Consider the following 17,937-nt stretch of genomic DNA (forward strand, 5'->3'; position numbering starts at 1 on the left):
AAATTTGTTATCTTTGCTGGAAAAACGTGCTGCTATTAGAAAACATGTCTTACTATTAAGAAAAGCCTGTTACTTCCAAGAGAAATTTGAAAGTATTAAGTAAAACTTTGTTAATACTAAGGAAAAAGTTGTTACTTTTAAGAAGAAATTTGTTAGTATTAAGTAAAACTTTGTTAGTATAAAGGATAACGTTGTAACTAAGAAAAAATTTGTTAGTGTTAAGTAAAACTTGCTCCTTCTAATAGAAAACTTGTTAGCGTAATCAGAAAATTCTTACTTCTAAGAGAAATTTGTTATCTTTTACGAAAAACTTTTAGAAAAAAATTTCTTACTGTTACAAAAACCTGTTACTTCCAAGAGATATTTGATAGTATTAAGTAAAACACTGTTAGTATTAGGGAAAAAGTTGTTACTTTTAATAAAAAATTGTTGGTGCAAAATTAAAACTTGCTACTTCTGACAGAAAACTTGTTAGCATAAACAGAAAATTGTTACTCTTAAGAGAAATTTGTTATTTTTGACAGAAAACTTGCTGCTATTAGATAAAATTTCCAGGTAATTTGCCAGGGTATGTTGTCGGAATCTTGCCAGGGCTTGTTGTGATGTTACAGGGCATGCCTTTAAAATCCGATTTTAATTTCGTATGGTTGGTACTTGTGTATTATACCGACCACACTCCAATTAATAATATAAAAATGCCGGAACACCTGGAATCCCGAGAATTTTGCCAGGGGTGTCATGGGAATCTTGCCAGGGCTGTCGTGGAAACAGGGTATGTCGTCGGAATCTTGCCAGGGCATGTCGTGACGTAACAGGGCATGCTTTCAGAATCCTATGGAAAAGGGAGGGCAGGTCGTAGAATTAATAGATAGGATACTTATTGTTTTTTAAATAATGCTGGGAAAACCACCATCCCCTTCATGGAAATTCTCTTTCCCCATGAAAATTTATTCCATGGAAAGATTCTCCCATGTAACCCATTCCCCCGACCCCGCCCCCCGACCGAAAAAATCATCCCCTGAAAACGTCTGTATATTTACCAATGACGAATACTATATATAAAGAATGGGCAAAGTTTATAACTTGCAGCCCTTCTCCTGTGGACTGTGGGGGATTAAGTCGTCCTCAAAGACATAGTTATTAGGTGTTTAAGCTATGCTGAACAAAAAACTATATCAAAATTTTGATCCGGTGACTTTGGGGGAAAAAAGTATGGGAGGGGGCTTATTGCCTTCCAATTTTTTTGTCACTTAAAAAGGGCACTAGAACTTTTAATTTCCGTTCGAATGAGCCCTCTCACGAAACTCTAGGACCACTGGGTCGATATAATGACCCCTGGGAAAAAAAATAAATAAACACGCATCTGTGATCTTTCTTCTGGCAAAAAATACAAAATGCCACATCTCTGCAGATAGAAGCTTGACACCTCTACAGGAGGGTCCTCTGATATGCTGAATCTGATTGTGTGATTTTCATTACCATTCTATGACTTTTAGGGGATGTTTCCCCCCTGTTTTTTAAAATAGGGCAAATTTTCTCAGGCTCGTAACTTTTGATGGGTTGGACTACACTTGACGAAACTTATATATTTAAAATCCTTTTCTTTTGATGTATCTATTTGTATCAAAATTTTGTTTTCTAGAGTTTCGGTTACTATTGAGCCGGGTCGCTCCTTACTTACAGTTACCACGAACTGTTTATAAGAAGCTACTCGTTTTTTTCTTACAACTTCTGCTGAATTTAAGCGTAATTCGCTAAAATTCAAAATTCGGACTTTAGCGTAAAGAGCGAGGTATTGACAAGGGGGCGAACCTCCTCATATACGTCATAAGAATATACGAATATAAAAGTTCACTACGTAAGTTAATTCGTAAGTTACGTATATTTATTACTATTAAAAACGTTCGTAAATAAAATTTAAAGTTCTAGTGCGCTTTTTAGGTAATCAAAAAATTGGAGGGCAACTAGGCCCCCTCCTCCATCCTTTTCAAAATTGGTCGATCAAAATTTTAAGAAAGCCATTTAGCCAAAAAAAAGTAAAATTAATATGCAAATTTTGTTTCAATTATTCATGTACGGTGAGCCAAAATCAAAACCTGCATTTACTCAAAAATGTTCAGAAATTAAATATAAAAAAAACAAGTTTTTTAACTGAAAGTAAGGAGCGACATTAAAACTTAAAACGAATAAAAATAATTCTGTATATGAAAGGGGCTGTTCCCTCCTCAACGCCCCGCTCTTTACGCTGAAGTTAGACTGTTTCTCACAACTCTACTTTTTAAAACAAAAAAAAACTATAGCGTAAATAGCGGGGCGTTGAGGAGGGGATAGCCCCTTTCATATACTGAATAGTTTCTGTTGATTTTAAGTTTTAATGTTGCTCCTTACTTTCAGCTAAAAAAAACTTGTTTTTTTTATTTAATCTTACCTAAAGTTCGAACCTAAATTACCAAGGCCATAGGGAACTGATTTTGCCGCTACTGTATTATATAAGTCGCTACTCTTTTTTTATAACTTTTACTGTGCCTAATCATCCTTTTTATGCGGTTTTGTTAATTTGATCTAATAAGACCTGAAAAGTTAAAAAAAAAAACATGTTGTGTTATCGCACGGTCATCGGAAGTGTATATAGGCCTAGATAAAACTCGCAAGTTATTGAACACTCAGAAGTTGTCGAACAAGTAATTTTGGCAAACAAAAATCTAAAACAAAAAGGCGGTGGGTCGGGGAAACTGAGTTATGAAACAAATAAAAAATAAAAACATTAAATAATAAACAAAAAAAACTGATTTTTCTCACCTTTCACAGTGCTTTGCAGTCATTATATGTTTTGATGTAATTAGGGACCCAGCACAGCCTGGATGATATAGTGCCGGCATACCGTTTTTATTCCTTTCTGAATATAGAAGTGCTATCCATGGGTAGGCTCCAGGAATTGCCTCCTCTCCTCCAACTATTTTTGCCCCTGAATTTTTGAAACGGCTTTTCCCACAAGCTAAAAAGGACTTGATTTTAAAAGGGTATAAAGGCATCTTTTCGAGAGATTTTAAGTACAACATAAAGATATATTTTACGACAAGTGTGAAGTTTTTGGCACATAAAATGTTTGTTGCAGGCATGCGTCGATGTGACTCTGTATTCAGTGATTTTCTTCAATAATCTAGTGATTTATATGTTGCCTCAGTGATTTTTTTTTCTTCGGGCAACGTAAAAAATCACTAGAAATACTGGTAAATCACATAGGGTAGCAACCCCGCTCTGTACTGATGGCCCTCTTGTTTTTTTCATGATTTGTATCAGGTAATCGAGTAGGCATTTAAATAATTCAGTAACAACCAAGCATGTTCCATTGCATATACCCTCTGAAATATCTCAATTATGAATTTACATAATTATCATGATATTCGTTAGTTTTAAGTCTTAGGGTGGCAAATCAGCAATTTCAGTTTAATTAAGAAATTTTACCGTGAATTCAGTTCCTCTTTTATGTTTATTCTTCATTATAGGATTTTTTTCCCGGGTTTCGTTGTGAGTCTCGTTGTTTCTTCTCTTCTAACCGCTACTTTTGTTTACGATTCAATGTGATCCTTGCTGACGCTTGTCCCCCAACCACTGCTCTCGTTCTGTTTCGGTTTTTTAATCATTGCTTCAGACTTTTTTTCCATGCCTCTTACTTTAATTGTTCGGGTTCATTTTGCAAGTCTCCTAACCACAGATCTCACTGCACTTCATTTTAGATCACCCTTACCTCGCACAGGCTCGTTTGATCGCCATTCGAAAGTCTCAGTAGTTTTTGCAAGGGTAGAAACTGATCAGACGGCGAACATTAGCCGGGCAACCAATGAATTAGGATGCAATTAGAATACCAAGTTTGAAATTAATGCTTAGCTCTTGGGTAGTAACCGTATTTTGGTCTCAAATTAGTTCTCCCTACCAAGATAACTCGAAAACAAAATACTATACTAAACTGACTAGAAGGAATTCTAGTAGACACGTCGTTTAAGAGAATTTCAATTCAGCAACACGATGATATCGTAACTCCTTTCTGCAGTATTTTATTCGTTATTTATGATATTCGTTTTAATTAGTAATATTCGATTTTATTCGTTATTTATACGTTATTTTTGTGCAGTTTGTTTCTAGCTAGTACTTACTTTACTCATAAACTTGTTTACCTTGAAGTATTTTTGGTGTTGCTCTTTATTTTTTTTTTTTGCCGCTGTTGTTTTTCGTAGCTTTTCACTGATTCTTTTTTCCCAATATGAATAATCTTATGTTTAAGATTTTTAAGCTTTTACCAGAGTTAACATGTTCGTCGCTGTTACGCCTAAAGGTAAAAGCCATATTTGCCACTTCCACACGTCAGTGCTAACCACCAAAAACTGTTTTCTAAGATATTCCCAAGGGGAGGATTAACAGACTACTGTAGGTCCGGAGGATCTAAGTGTGATAGAACATACATTGCTCAGCTGACCCGCCCCAAAAAGTAAGGGCAACCTATAAGAAAGGAAACTGGTGCTAGTGTTGACAAAAAAAAAATACTTCAAAGCCATTTAGAGTTTGTGTTTTTGGCCTTTTCTGGTATTTTTGTATTAAATAAAGCACAAAAACGTGACAAATACCCCCCTAGACTTTGTAAAAGTGACCCCATCCCCTACAGTTTCGTGAGTTCACACAACTAGTGCAAAGAGATCTTAAGCGGGCCTTCCAAAGTTGTTAAAGGACTCGAGTAAAAACAACGATTAAAGAAAAGAAAAGAAAAGAAAACAATCAAAAAAGTTTTTTAAACTGACTTTTAAAGGTTGAATTTTCTAAATTACTTTACCCTGCTTCGGCAATTACAATTGTTTGAACATAGATCACCCCAGTGATCTTCCCTTTGAATTACGCTCAACAAACACTTTTTGGCAATCATTTCAGATGTTCAAAATGATGCATTCAACTATATATATATTTCTCTAATATATATATTATATATATATATATATATATATATATTTCTCTAATATATATATATATTTCTCTATATATTTATCTAAATAGATATTGAAGTGCCTTTTTATATTAGAAAAGAAAAAACCTGGATTAGCAGTTTCTTTGTCTACATAATACAGCTGATGTAAATATATATATATATATATATATATATATATATATATATATATATATATATATATATATATATATATATATATATATATATATATATATATATATATATATATATATATATATATATATATATATATATATACATAAGCAAAACCGTCTGTTTCGGCCACTGGAAATAATTATACACAGAGATCAAGAAAAAAAAATCAGATCCATCAACCTGACCTGAGGTGTTCACTATTTGCAGATAACACAGATACTTTGCACTTAGTACTCTCTCGCAATAAACATCAATTTGGCGACATGGAAGATGAAATAATAATCAAAACAAACTAAAATTTTGCTTCCTTGTGTAACAAAGCACCACCTTGATCAGATATAAAGGGTTATTCTAAACAAACGCACCAAATAAAATATATAAATCAACCTGAACTGAAGTCTTCAATATTTGCAGATAACACAGATGCTTTGCCCTTAATACTTTCTCGCAATAAACATCAATTTGGCGACATGGATGATGAAATAAAAATCTAAACAAACTAAAGTTTTGCTGCCTTGTGCAACAAGGTATTAAGAGTAAAGAGGGAGGCTTTGAATAGAGGAGGAGTGTCTATAGCTGTGTTGACCTCAGGTGACTTGGTGCTGCGGTGAGTTGTTTGTAGTAGTATTTTAAAATAGGAAACTACTTGCCATAGCATTTTTTGTCGTCAGCTATATAGCCAGGACTGCATTCACATTTGTAACTGGATTCAGAGAGGGAGATACATTTTGCATCCTTATCGCCATCTTCAGCGCATGGATTATCTGTGCATGGGTCACCTGCAAGGAGAAACTTGAGAAAACTAATAGCTTGTGTTGTATACAGATATTGAATCGTGTATGAGGTTATATTGTGACTTGGTATTACGTTTTCAAAGAAGTGAAACAGCTCAATAACATTAATTTAAGAGGAAGATTGTTTAGACCGTAAAATACTTTGTCGTCATCACATATACAACTTAAAAATATGCGAACCATTGTTTTCCTTATACTGTAAAGCTATTATTTTTATGTTTAATTTTAACTGTGTACTTAGAAATATAAATAAGAGTTGTTCCAGCACTGGTAGTTTTTGCCTAATATTGTTTGAAAATTTTGGGAAAATCTGGGTGTAATGAATTAAAAAAATTCAAGTGTTTTAAGATGGTTGATATTTAAACACTTAACAATTGTTGTTAGACAATTATTTAACAAGTATACACAATATTAACAAGTAACAAGTATACACAATATTGAGTTGTGTATGAGATTATGTTATGACCTGGTATTATTTTACAGGTTTTTATAGAAGTGAAACAGCTCGAAAAATATTAACTTACGAGGGAAATGGTTTAGACCGTAAAATACTTTGTCGTCATCACATATACAACTTAAATTACATTAAACATTGTTGTTTTTACTATAAAGATGTTATTTTTATATCTAATCTTAACTGTGTATTTAGAAATCAAACAGTTCGTGGTAACGAACTGTAAGTAAGGAGCGACCCGGCTCAATGGTAACCAAAACTCTAAAAAACGGAATTTTGATACCAATAGATACATCAAAAGAATCAGATTTTAATTCTGATTTCAAATATATAAGTTTCATCAACTTAAATCTTACCTATCAAAAGATACGCGCCTAAGAAAATTTGGCTGATTTTCGAAAAAAGGGGGAAAGACCCACTAAAAGTTATAGACCCTTAATGAAAATCACACCATCATATTCAGCGTATTAGAGAATCCTACTGTAGAGGTTTCAAGCTCCTATTTACAAAAATATGGAATTTTGCATTTTTTGCCAGAAGAAAGATAACGGATTCGTGTTTATTTATTTTTTTTTTCTTTTCCCCAGGGGTGATCGTATCGACCCAGTGGTCCTAGAATATCGTGGGAGGGTTCATTGGAACGGAAATTAAAAGTTCTAGTGCCCTTTTTAAGTGACCAAAAAAAATGGAGGGCAACTAGGCCCCAAAGTCACCCGATCAAAATTTTGAGATAGCCATTTTGTTCAGCATGTTCGATAATATTATAAGTATGTCTTTTAGGATGACTTAATCCCCCGAGGTTCCCGGGAGGAGGGCTGAAAGTTATGAACTTTACCCAATGTTAACATATAGTATTGGTTATTGGGAAGTATACAGTACAAACGTTTTCAGGGGAGATTTGTCCTGGTAGTGGGGGGGGGGTCGGGGTTATGTGGGAGGATCTTTCCATGAAGGAAGTTTTCATGGGGGAAGGGACATTGCTATAAAGGGGACGCCGGACTTCCCAGCATTATATAAAAAAAGATCAGAAATTAAATATAAAAAAACAAGTTTTTCAACTGCAACAGCAGCAACATCAAAACGAACAGAAAATATTAAATATATGATTGGGTTCACTCCCTAGTCAATACCTCAGTCTTTAAGCCAAGGATTTTTTAGTATTTTCATAAGAGCTATTTATTATAATTAATGGCTTTTGTGATTAATCAGTCATTTTTAAAGAATTTGAAAAAAATTCGACCTTTTGTTCAAAGAGCAAGGTATTACCTAGGGGGCGAACCCCCTAATAAACGTATTAAAAATATATGAATATAGAAGGTTCGTTACGTAAGTTAATTCGTAAGTTACGTATATTTATTACTAATAAAAACGTTCGTAAATAAAATGAAACAAGTTTCGAGAAAGCCATTTAACCAAATAAAAGTAAATTAATATGAAAATTTTGCTTTAACTATTCATGTACTGTGAGCCAAGATCAAAACCTGCATTTATTCAAAAACGTTCAAAAATTAAATAAAAAAACAAATTTTTTTAACTGAAAGTAAGGAGCGACCTTAAAACATAAAAAGAACAGAAATTATTCCGTATATGAAATGGGCTGTCCCCTCCTCAACGCCTTGCTCTTTACACTAAAGTTTGACTTTCTCACAACTTTATTTTTTTTAAAAAATAAAAAACTTTAGCGTAAAGAGGGAGGCGTTGAGGAGGGTACACCCCCTTTCATATACGGAATAATTTCTGTTCGTTTTAAGTTTTAATGTCGCTCCTTACTTTCAGTTAAAAAACTTGTTTTTTTTTATTTATTATAAATAAGAGTTTATCCGTCACTGGTAATTTTTGGCTAATATTGTTTATAATTTTGGGGAAATGTGGGTGTTACAGATTTTAAAAAATTCTAAATGCTTATGGATGGCTAACACTTAACAGTTGTTGTTAAATAATTTTTTAAGAACAAGAAAAACCAAGAATATTCCTTATGTTCCTAGTCCTTTAACTCGTTTAAGCCCTTGGTATTTGTGTAAGCTAAACTTTCATGTCAAGGAATCATCTCATCACTATGATGAATATGAAAACGCCATTGGATTCATTATCGGTTTTAACGTGTTTTTGTTGCATCACACCAAAGAACCTTACATTAGACCTTAGTTCCGCCAGATTTACCCAGGGACTCGAGGAAGAACGTCCAGTCATCGCTCAAATTTACTGCAGTTACGACGTCCTCCCACTTGGGTTGAATGTAAGCATTAATACTGTGCAGGTCTACCCAATAGTTGCGCCATAGTCTGTCTCGGGATATCTTTTTTGACGAAAGCCTGGTGAAGAGCAGTATTCGGAAGCCTTTGGTAGCTCATTCATAGGACATCTATTAAATACTTCCATCTTCGTACTCTGATGACGCTGGTCATACGCAGCTGCATCTCGTATTAATTGATTAGTCATTTTCAGATCCCAAAGAATATTCAATGTTCCCCTAAGGACGGTTCTCCCGCCGTAGGTGCCAGCTACAGTTATGACAGTGGCCAAATATGGCTCTGAAGCATAGACGCTCCGAAAAGCGGATGAAGATTTGCTAGATGTTTTCCAGAGAAATTGCTTAAGGATTGTTCTGGGTACCCGGCTGACTGACCGTATTTCAAGCAATAGGCTATGAAAAACGTGGTTCAATACCACTCTCTAGGGTTAAAATGAAAAAAAGGTTGAGGTGGCTAGGGCACGTTGTGCGGATGAAGGATGACAGATTACTGAAGACTTTTCTTTTCGGCCAACCGTCTAGGGCTAAACGGAAAGAAGGTCGTCCTCGTTTGGGGTGGGAGGACGTCATAAAGAAAGATTTAAAGGAAATGGGAACTTCGTGGGCAGGTGTAAAAAGGGAGGCTTTGAATAGATTGGGTGGAGGAGGAGCGTGCGTAGCTGTGTTGGACTCAGGCGGCTTGGTGCTGCTGTGAGTTGTTAGTAGTAGTAGTAGTAGTAGATCTATTTTCCTTGTGGCTGGTTTAAGTACCATGTCTCTCAAGCGCATAGCAGTAAAGGCCAGACGTTACTACTAAAAAGTCACGTTACTACTAAAAAGTCACTATGTAAGAGCAAGATGTTTGTCCACCCCTGTCGCCTCAACAAACAGTTAACAGGAACTGCTCAATTTCTCCAAGAAAGCTCACAAGCCTAAATGGGCCAAATTCGAACTTTAGCGACAATAAACTAACAAGGAACAAAACACACAACAAACAAATAAAAAATGGTAAGTCGGGGAATACAAAATAAAAAAAAAATATAAAAATGTCAATGTCAATCATTAAAAATGTCACAAACAATTTAAAATAGTCAAACAGTTCGTGGTAACGAACTGTAAGTAAGGAGCGACCCGGCTCAATAGTAACCTAAACTCTAGAAAACTGGTTTCTGATACCAACTGATACATCAAAAGAATCAGTTTTTAATGCTGAATTCAAATATATAAATCTCATCAAGTTTAGTCCTACCCATCAAAAGTTAGGCGCCTCGGAAAATTTGGCTGATTTTCGAAAAAAGGGGAAAGACCCTTTAAAATCTATAGAATCTTAATGAAAATCACACCATCATATTCAGCGTATCAAAGAACCCTACTGTAGAGGTTTCAAGCTCCTTTCTACAAAAATGTTGAATTTTGCATTTTTTGCCAGAAGAAAGATCACGGATGCGTGTTTATTTTTTTTTCCCCCAGGGGTGATCGTATGACTATTTTTTCCCAAAGTCACCCGATCAAAATTTTGAGATAGCCATTTTGTTCAACATGGTCGAAAATATGATCAGTATGTCATTTAGGATGACTTAATCCCCCGAAGTCCCCGGGGGGAGGGCTGAAAGTTATGAACTTTACTCAATGTTAACATATAGTATTGGTTATTAGGAAGTATACAGACGTTTTCAAAGGGAATTTTTTCTGGTAGTAGGGGGTGGGTGGGTCGGGGGCTATTTGGGAAGAAAACTTCCTTCCATGAAGGAAGTTTTCATGGGGGAAGGGACATTGCTATGAAGGGGGTGCCGGATTTCCCAGCATTATTTAAAAAAAGATCAGAAATTAAATGTAAAAAACAAGTTTTCCAACTGAAAATAAGGAGTAACATCAAAACTTAAAACGAAAGGAAAATATTACGTGTATGATTGGGTTCACTCCCTAGTCAATACCTCGCTCTTTAAGCCAAATAGTTTCCAGTACTTTCATAAGAGCTATATATTATAAGTAACGACCTTTGTAATTAAGGGGTCGCTTTTAAAGAATTGGAACGAATTTCGAACTTTAGCTTAAAGAGCGAGGTATTGCCTAGGGGGCAAGCCCCCTAATATACGTATTAAAAATATATGAATATTGAAGATCGTTACGTAAGTTAATTCGTAAGTTACGTATATTTATTACTAATAAAAACGCTGGTAAATAAAATTAAACAAGTTTTGAGAAAGCCATTTAACCAAATAAAAGTAAAATTAATATGCACATTTTGTTTTAATTATTCATGTACGGTGAGCCAAAATCAAAACCTGCATTAATTCAAAAACGTTCAAAAATTAAATAAAAAAACAAGTTTTTTTAACAGAAAGTATGGAACGACCTTAAAACTTAAAACGAACAGAAATTATTCCGTATATGAAAGGGGCTGTCCCCTCCTCAACGCCTCGCTCTTTACGCTAAAGTTTGACTTTCTTACAACTCTATTTTTTAAACAATAAAAAACTTTAGCGTAAAGAGCGAGGCGTTGATGACGGGACAGTCCCTTTCATATACGGAATAATTTCTGTTCGTTTTAAGTTTTAACTTCGTTCCTTACTTTCTGTTAAAAAACTTGTTTTTTTTATTTAATAAAATTAAAAGGTCAATGTCAATCAGCAAAAATGTCAAACAATTGAAACTCCTTTAAAGGTAGCAGTTGGTTTTTGGCAGGGCTACAGCCTGCAAAATTGAATATTTGAAAACATGCCATATAATAAGCTAATATAGAGAAATAATAGAACTGGATAGAAGTGTCTTGGAGCAATATGCTGCTAGCTTGAAAGTACAGACGGACAGTATCCTCCCGCACATGTTCCTAGGTATATATCGAAACTGGCTTTCAAAGAGTCATCAGATGAGAAATATGCTGGCCGCCCTCGAGTAGTGGCTACTATGTATGTTCCACTCACTCGACATAATCCTCAGTATGAGCCTGGATTTGGTTGCTAGTAAATCTGCTCCCCTCAGAAAAATTGTCATTATGTTTACAAGAAGAAGAAGGCAGGTTGCTTGTTTTGCAACCTGCAAAACAATTCATATTTTTTTTAATATTCCCCCCCCCCTGGAAACCATTAATGCTTACGCCCCTGAACCACAAGAATAAGGAGGGCTATAATCATCCCCAGGTTTTCACGGAATAGCGTAAAAAATTTCTGTTAAGTACACAAAGATGTCAGGAAAAGTATGTCAGAGCGAGCAAAATCGGAACTAAACTGTCCATTTCATTCTCATTGGTAGTCTAGTTTTCATTTAAATTTTTAAATTTAAAAAAAGATTATGGAAACTAAATGTTTAATTTAAAACTTAAAACGAGTAAAAATTGGCTTAAATAACACGCCAGCTAAAAACAAGAAGGAATTATTGTGAAGGAAGAAATGAGAACTATGTGCTTTTTCGACATGTCATTTTTAATCAAATGATGCTGATACTTTGCTTTTTAATTTGCATACACTTAACACCAATTTGTGTCTACTATAAAAAAATTTTATTCAAAATTTTGCTAAAATTTTTATTTTCTAAATATATAATATTAGCTATTTATTCCTCCTTTCATTTCCCAAAATTGCTCACTTTTACGCTGTAAGAGAAGTAAATTAATGTAAAAAACGTCGTTAGTTTAAATAAAAAAAAATTAATTTTTATGAGTAAATGTAATTAAAAAAGGAAAAAGCAAATTGAATATCATTAAATTAAATCTTGAAAACCATCGATGCTCATCAGCTGATCAGTTTCAGTAACAAAAATAACCGAGTAACGAACTATCCGTGTTCTGTTCCGTGAGAATATCTATTAGGTTCAAAGAAGGGTCCTACTCAGGGTCTGAGATACGGGTAGTCAACTCTAATGACAAATATAATGTTAGGCACAGGGTTGCCAACTGGACATATTTTATGTTAAAAGGACACCTTCCCATGTACCAGGACATGATGACATAAAAGGGCAAAAAAGTGAAACAGTTTAGAAAATTACGACAAATTTTGTCAGTTTATACCATCAAACGAAACATTTTCTAACTTGATATATATTTTGGCAAAATATGTCACTAAAGTGACATATTTCTCGTTTTTCTCGTTTTTTTTTGTAAATCCAGGTTTTGACAGAGATGTCGTAAGTAAAGGATTTATTCAAAAGTATTATATGTTTTATATGTTTATATGTTTGATTTATATGTTTATATGATGTATATGTTTATAAGAGCTTCGTATTTTTAAACTAAGTCATTTTGTATGAATGTTTCAATTAGATTTTGTTTTCTTTTTCATTATATCTGAAGTTAACTGGCTGCTTTGAAAGAGGTTTACAAAGAGGTTTTTGACCAATAATACAATTGGTGAAAAAAGTAACCTGTAGGTTTTGAATTTTTAAGATGGACACATTTTAGCTAAAAATGACACACTTTTGGATGCTCAGGGGACCAACTCATGGAACGAAATGTCGGCAACCCTGGTGAGGCAAACTTCCTTGCCATTAAGAGAGCAGTATATATTGAAGTTGAGATTTCATTTTTAATAATGTGGTATAGAGTTTATATGTAATTTGGAGTTGAGCTTTTACTTTTCGTCATGTTACATCAAGACATCAAAAGGGTGATGCTCATAATATAATGTTTCTACCGCTGTAAACCCATCAAACCCCACTTTATGAAAAAAACGTAAAGAAATGTTAAAAAAAAGTTTAAATTTAAATAAAATAAAATCAATAAATACAAATAAAAAAAATTGATAAAATAAATGTCTTGATATGCCAGGGGACATAGGCAAATCCATACGGGCCACTCATCATGACAGGAGGTAACTGTTACAATAAACCCATCAAGACCCACTTTACGTAGAAAACATAAATAAATGTAACAGAAAAGTATTAATATAATTAAATGAAATTCTTAAATGAAAATTTCAATAAAATTTATTAGATAAATGTTTCGATATGCTAGGGGATTTAGCCAGATCCTAATAGGCCACTGATCATGATTCGGGACCACTACTATAGCAAACTCATCAAAACCCACTTTAAGTAGAAAACATAAATAAATGTAACAAAAAAGTATAAAGGCAAACAAAATGAAATAAATAAATATAGATAAAATTAACTGAATAAGTGTAAACACAAAAAGGGGTAAACATTCGACGTACGTCAAAACTCAAGATAATTTCAAAATATAAATAAATTCTAAACTGCATTATGAAAAATGAAATCTCGAATTTCAAGCTACACTTCTCTCTTAACGACTAAAGAAAGCTTTTCTAACATTTTGATGTGCATTATCATTATGTAAATATTAATTTCGAGTCAGGATTCGTGCCATGCACATGCATTCCTGTCCATTACGGTACAGCTCATTCCCATCTCTGATCTTTTAGTGTTACTACCTCGCTAAAATAGGGTAAAATATTTTATTTCCCTCCCAATGCCCTTATGCAGGGTGGTGCGTAATTCATTTCACCATTATAAAAGTAAACATTTCTTTCAATTATATAGTTAAAACAACAACTGTGATACAAAAATGAAAAAAAAAATCATTTTATTTCCCTCTAAAGCCCTTATATAGGTCGGTGTATAATTCATTTCCCCATTATAAAAGTAAATATTTTTTTCAATAGATTAATTTCGTTTTTTTTAGAATTATATAGTTAAACAACGAAAAGTCAAATATGAGTAAATTCACCACAAAAGAAAGAAAAAAGATAATTAAAATTTATTTTGAAAATGGATGCTCAGTTATCAGAACACGAAGATTTTACATGCACAACTTCAGTGTTTAGACATCCTCCTACTAAGCCTACAACAGTCGACTTGTCAAATGCTTCACCAGGTAAGACTTGGTGAAATGTTTTATGAACATGCTTCTGTTGGTGATAGGTCTCGAACATGAAAATGTGCAGCATAACACTGAGAATCCACAAAAACCAAAATTAATTCCTGTCTTTGAACTATGTAAGAAAAAAGAATAGAAAGGTAAACTCATTACCAAAAAAACTATTTTTTTGGTATATTTGATTTTATGTATTTATGCACATAGTTTAATTATGTCACTTGTGACAACAATGTCACTTATGACACACAGTATAAATCAGAGTGGTTACTTGTGAACCACCCAGTATATAGCAATTTGAGCCTAATGAGGCGCGTCGTCGGTTGAGCCTAAATTTCCTAAAGTGCAAAGGAGATCAAAATTAATGCATTTTTTTGCCTCGACCCTCATTTTTTGTCTGTTTATACCTGAGAACCAGAATTTTCTACGATTCATATTTTGGTTGCTACAAAATTATGAACATGACAACTGTTAGGCCCAAAGTTTCACGAGTGTTACCACACTAAACCGAAAAAAAAAGTGGAAACTAATTTGGTAAATCTGATAACGCTTTTCCACCGTAAAAATTCAGAAATGTTGCAGAAACATGCAAATAATCATTCAAGGAAGATGTATCTTAAAAACGTAAATAATTTTTTTCAAAATAACAGAATTACCCTAACAGAGTAGGCTTTTTCCATTTTAATCTAGTCTAATCTCTTATTATATATCAAGGGAAGGATCCCAACAGGGTGATTTCGGCCACAGGGTGAAGTTTTAAAAATCAGTTTATGTGTCATATCTGGGTGTTCTTTTTTGGTGTCTGAAGTAAAATAATAAATTTAATATTTGTATTTTGTATGCTAAAAATTAAGTAATAAAAGTGATACTTATGGAGTCAAAAGAAAATAAGAATTTTATTGATATGTAAATGAGGTTGAAACATTAAATGCATCCCCATGGATAATTGGATTAACAGCGTAGGATAATTGATCTTTTTAAAGAGATTTTCTTTTAGGTAATTCAATTAACATATAGTTTGAAGTGTTTCATCTTGAACAATTCTGATAATAATAGCCACTTAAACGCATAGCTTAGGTTTTTAGCTGTTCAATGATATATACATTTCTTTTCAATTTTTTTTAGTAACAAGATGTTAGAATTATATTCTAATTTAATTTTAGTCGTTCAATAGCTGTTTTTTTTGTTTATTTTTTTTTCTACGTAATTTCAGTGTTTCTCTTATACTACAGCAATCAAAATAGTCACACTTTCTAAGGCTCCATGATGATGTGTTCTATCGCTCATTTTTCGCTGATTTTTCACACACGTTCCTTGTTTTCGAAATTTATGCCTACCAAGGGATAAAAATGCATGACCGGATATGGAGGTCTTTTTTCTATTAAAAATTAAGTTTCTGGGCATTCCCATTATTTAAGACGTGGTTGGGTAAGTTTCGAAATAATGAATTAAAAGAATCAGATTTCATGTCTACTGCCCTTGGAAATCTAATAGTTACTGGTTAATGCATGCTTCTATAATTTTCAAATTTTTGTTTTTGTTTCGATAACTACTCCAAAGCTTTCCCCCTCATTAAAACCCTCAGAGGATTCTTCTTTCTTTTGAGAACTTGTCCAGGAAAACCAGAGGATCTCACTTTCAAACAGAAACATTAACTGGAATTCCCATCGCAACTTTGCTTGGTTGATGTGCTTCACAAATTCAATTTGTAATAAATAAAGAATAAAAAGCAGAAACTTATCACCACAACTCTCTACAAGTCTCCATAGCTGGGATGTATCACAGGAGGAACAAAGACATCCAACAAAGCAAGATTTAAAAAGAGAGAAAAAATCTAAGAAAATCTGCTTTATTTCTGCCACGAAGTCTCAACAACTTTGTTCTTACATCTAACACTAACGGCTTGTCAGTTTCGTCTTTTAAGTGAGTAAAACCAAATATCACTCTGCTGTGTAGCTGAAATTCTGGAGCTTACAAAATCTACAACTGTAACTCCCTGCAAGGCTCCATAGGAAAAAATATAGCAAGGGAGAAGAAACAAAGTAAAGACATCTTACAATAAAAAAAAAGACAGCAAAAAACAAGAATAGTGTTTAAAAAAACCGTCCTGCGTCAAAGCATTGCTTATTACTTGCTAAAAATATAAATATTCGCAGGAAGCTTCAGTCCAGGCAAAAAAAAAGAGCCCTCAATTTTTGTCAGAACTCAGTCTAATACTTACTAATTGCACAAAAATAGACGGGAAGCTTCTCTCCGGGCCGTAAACAAGAAATTGTTTCTTCAACATATGTTTGGGCTGTCTCTGTTACAAATACGGTTTTTGTTTTTTTGACAAGTACTCCCAAAATGGCAATGAGTCCTGATGGATAGCTCCCGATTAAATGCTGTTGTTCTAAGCTTGAATCAATATCCTCTGCAGAAGAACCTTCTTCTGTTTGATCATCATAATAGCTGATTCCCTTGGGCCCTTGACTTCTGAAAAAAGTTGAATCGTCGATTATTAAATAGCTGAGTAAGACAAAAACAAAAGATGTTGATACCATTATTGTGGTCCTACCAGAAACTTATTAAAGGACTTCGGACCAGCACTAAACCTGAAATCAAGAGATCATGTTGTTCTCCATATCCTCTTGTATATTTTTCACACCGTTTTAGGTTTCTCGAACATGCACCCCTTCCTAAAATGGGGTTCAAGTGGTAAACGTGATCTGCAAATCTCTAAGATTTAACATGTACAATTTATTCCAACACTTTTTAGGTTTATTAATTTTTTACGTTATTTGTTATGTTTTGTATTTGGTTGTATCTTGATCTCTTGAATGACTGTACGCATTTACATTAATGCTGGGCTTTTTTTCTTGTTACCCTTAAGTGTGGCCCAAGTTTACTGAGCCCGAATGAATCTAGCTTAACAACAGTTAACACAATATAACCTAGTTAATAAAAAAAATATGTTTACTGTGAGTAGTCAGGGTGTGGGGGGTTGGCTGCGGGTACCCTGGGTGTGGAAAGATGGGAGCACTTGAGGTGATTTTTATTTTTGATAATTAGTCATCAATTAAAGGACTTGGAACTTGGAACTCAGTCATGATTCATTGCTCAACCGGTTAAGACCGTATTGCTTGCTATCGCCCACTCTATGAATCACGTAATGAAATGAATGACGATGGATTATTGCTAAATTGTCTGCATGCTGTGATATAATGAAAACTATGTACAATCTGATAAAAGACAATCTGAAAATACAAGCCTTTCCCTAAATAAAACTCAACAACGGAAATGATTAGCTGTTATTCCTCCAAAGTGATTTAAGGTTCAAATTATTCGTGATATCAGATCAAAGGAATAGTGCAGTGGTGAAAAAGGACTGATTTAGGACTGGTTTCTTCTTCTTTTGCCAGTAAGTCCATTTTAGCTATAACTAAGTCAAGATGGGCAAGATAAAAACTAAAAGCAGTCGTCCAGATCTTGATTCTAGCG

The 17,937-nt window shown here is 33.8% G+C and overlaps 1 protein-coding gene across 1 annotated transcript in view; it reads right to left on the minus strand.

Annotated features, from left to right (window-relative positions):
* The window catches only part of LOC148938424 (venom protease-like), a gene marked incomplete at its 5' end in the record, with an annotated part of 38,835 nt that extends 21,903 nt beyond the window's left edge, over window positions 1-16,932 (minus strand). The window contains 3 exons of the mRNA XM_089107802.1: window positions 2,800-2,995; window positions 5,803-5,931; window positions 16,679-16,932. Of these exons, the coding sequence (XP_088963928.1) occupies window positions 2,800-2,995; window positions 5,803-5,931; window positions 16,679-16,932 (579 nt within the window). The remainder of the gene's footprint in view (window positions 1-2,799; window positions 2,996-5,802; window positions 5,932-16,678) is intronic.
* Between the last annotated feature and the right edge of the window lie 1,005 nt (window positions 16,933-17,937).

The sequence above is a fragment of the Artemia sp. Qi Xiang Cuo genome, unplaced genomic scaffold, assembly GCF_049724085.1.
Source record: "Artemia sp. Qi Xiang Cuo unplaced genomic scaffold, ASM4972408v1 HiC_scaffold_3312, whole genome shotgun sequence".
Lineage (NCBI taxonomy): Eukaryota > Metazoa > Arthropoda > Branchiopoda > Anostraca > Artemiidae > Artemia > Artemia sp. Qi Xiang Cuo.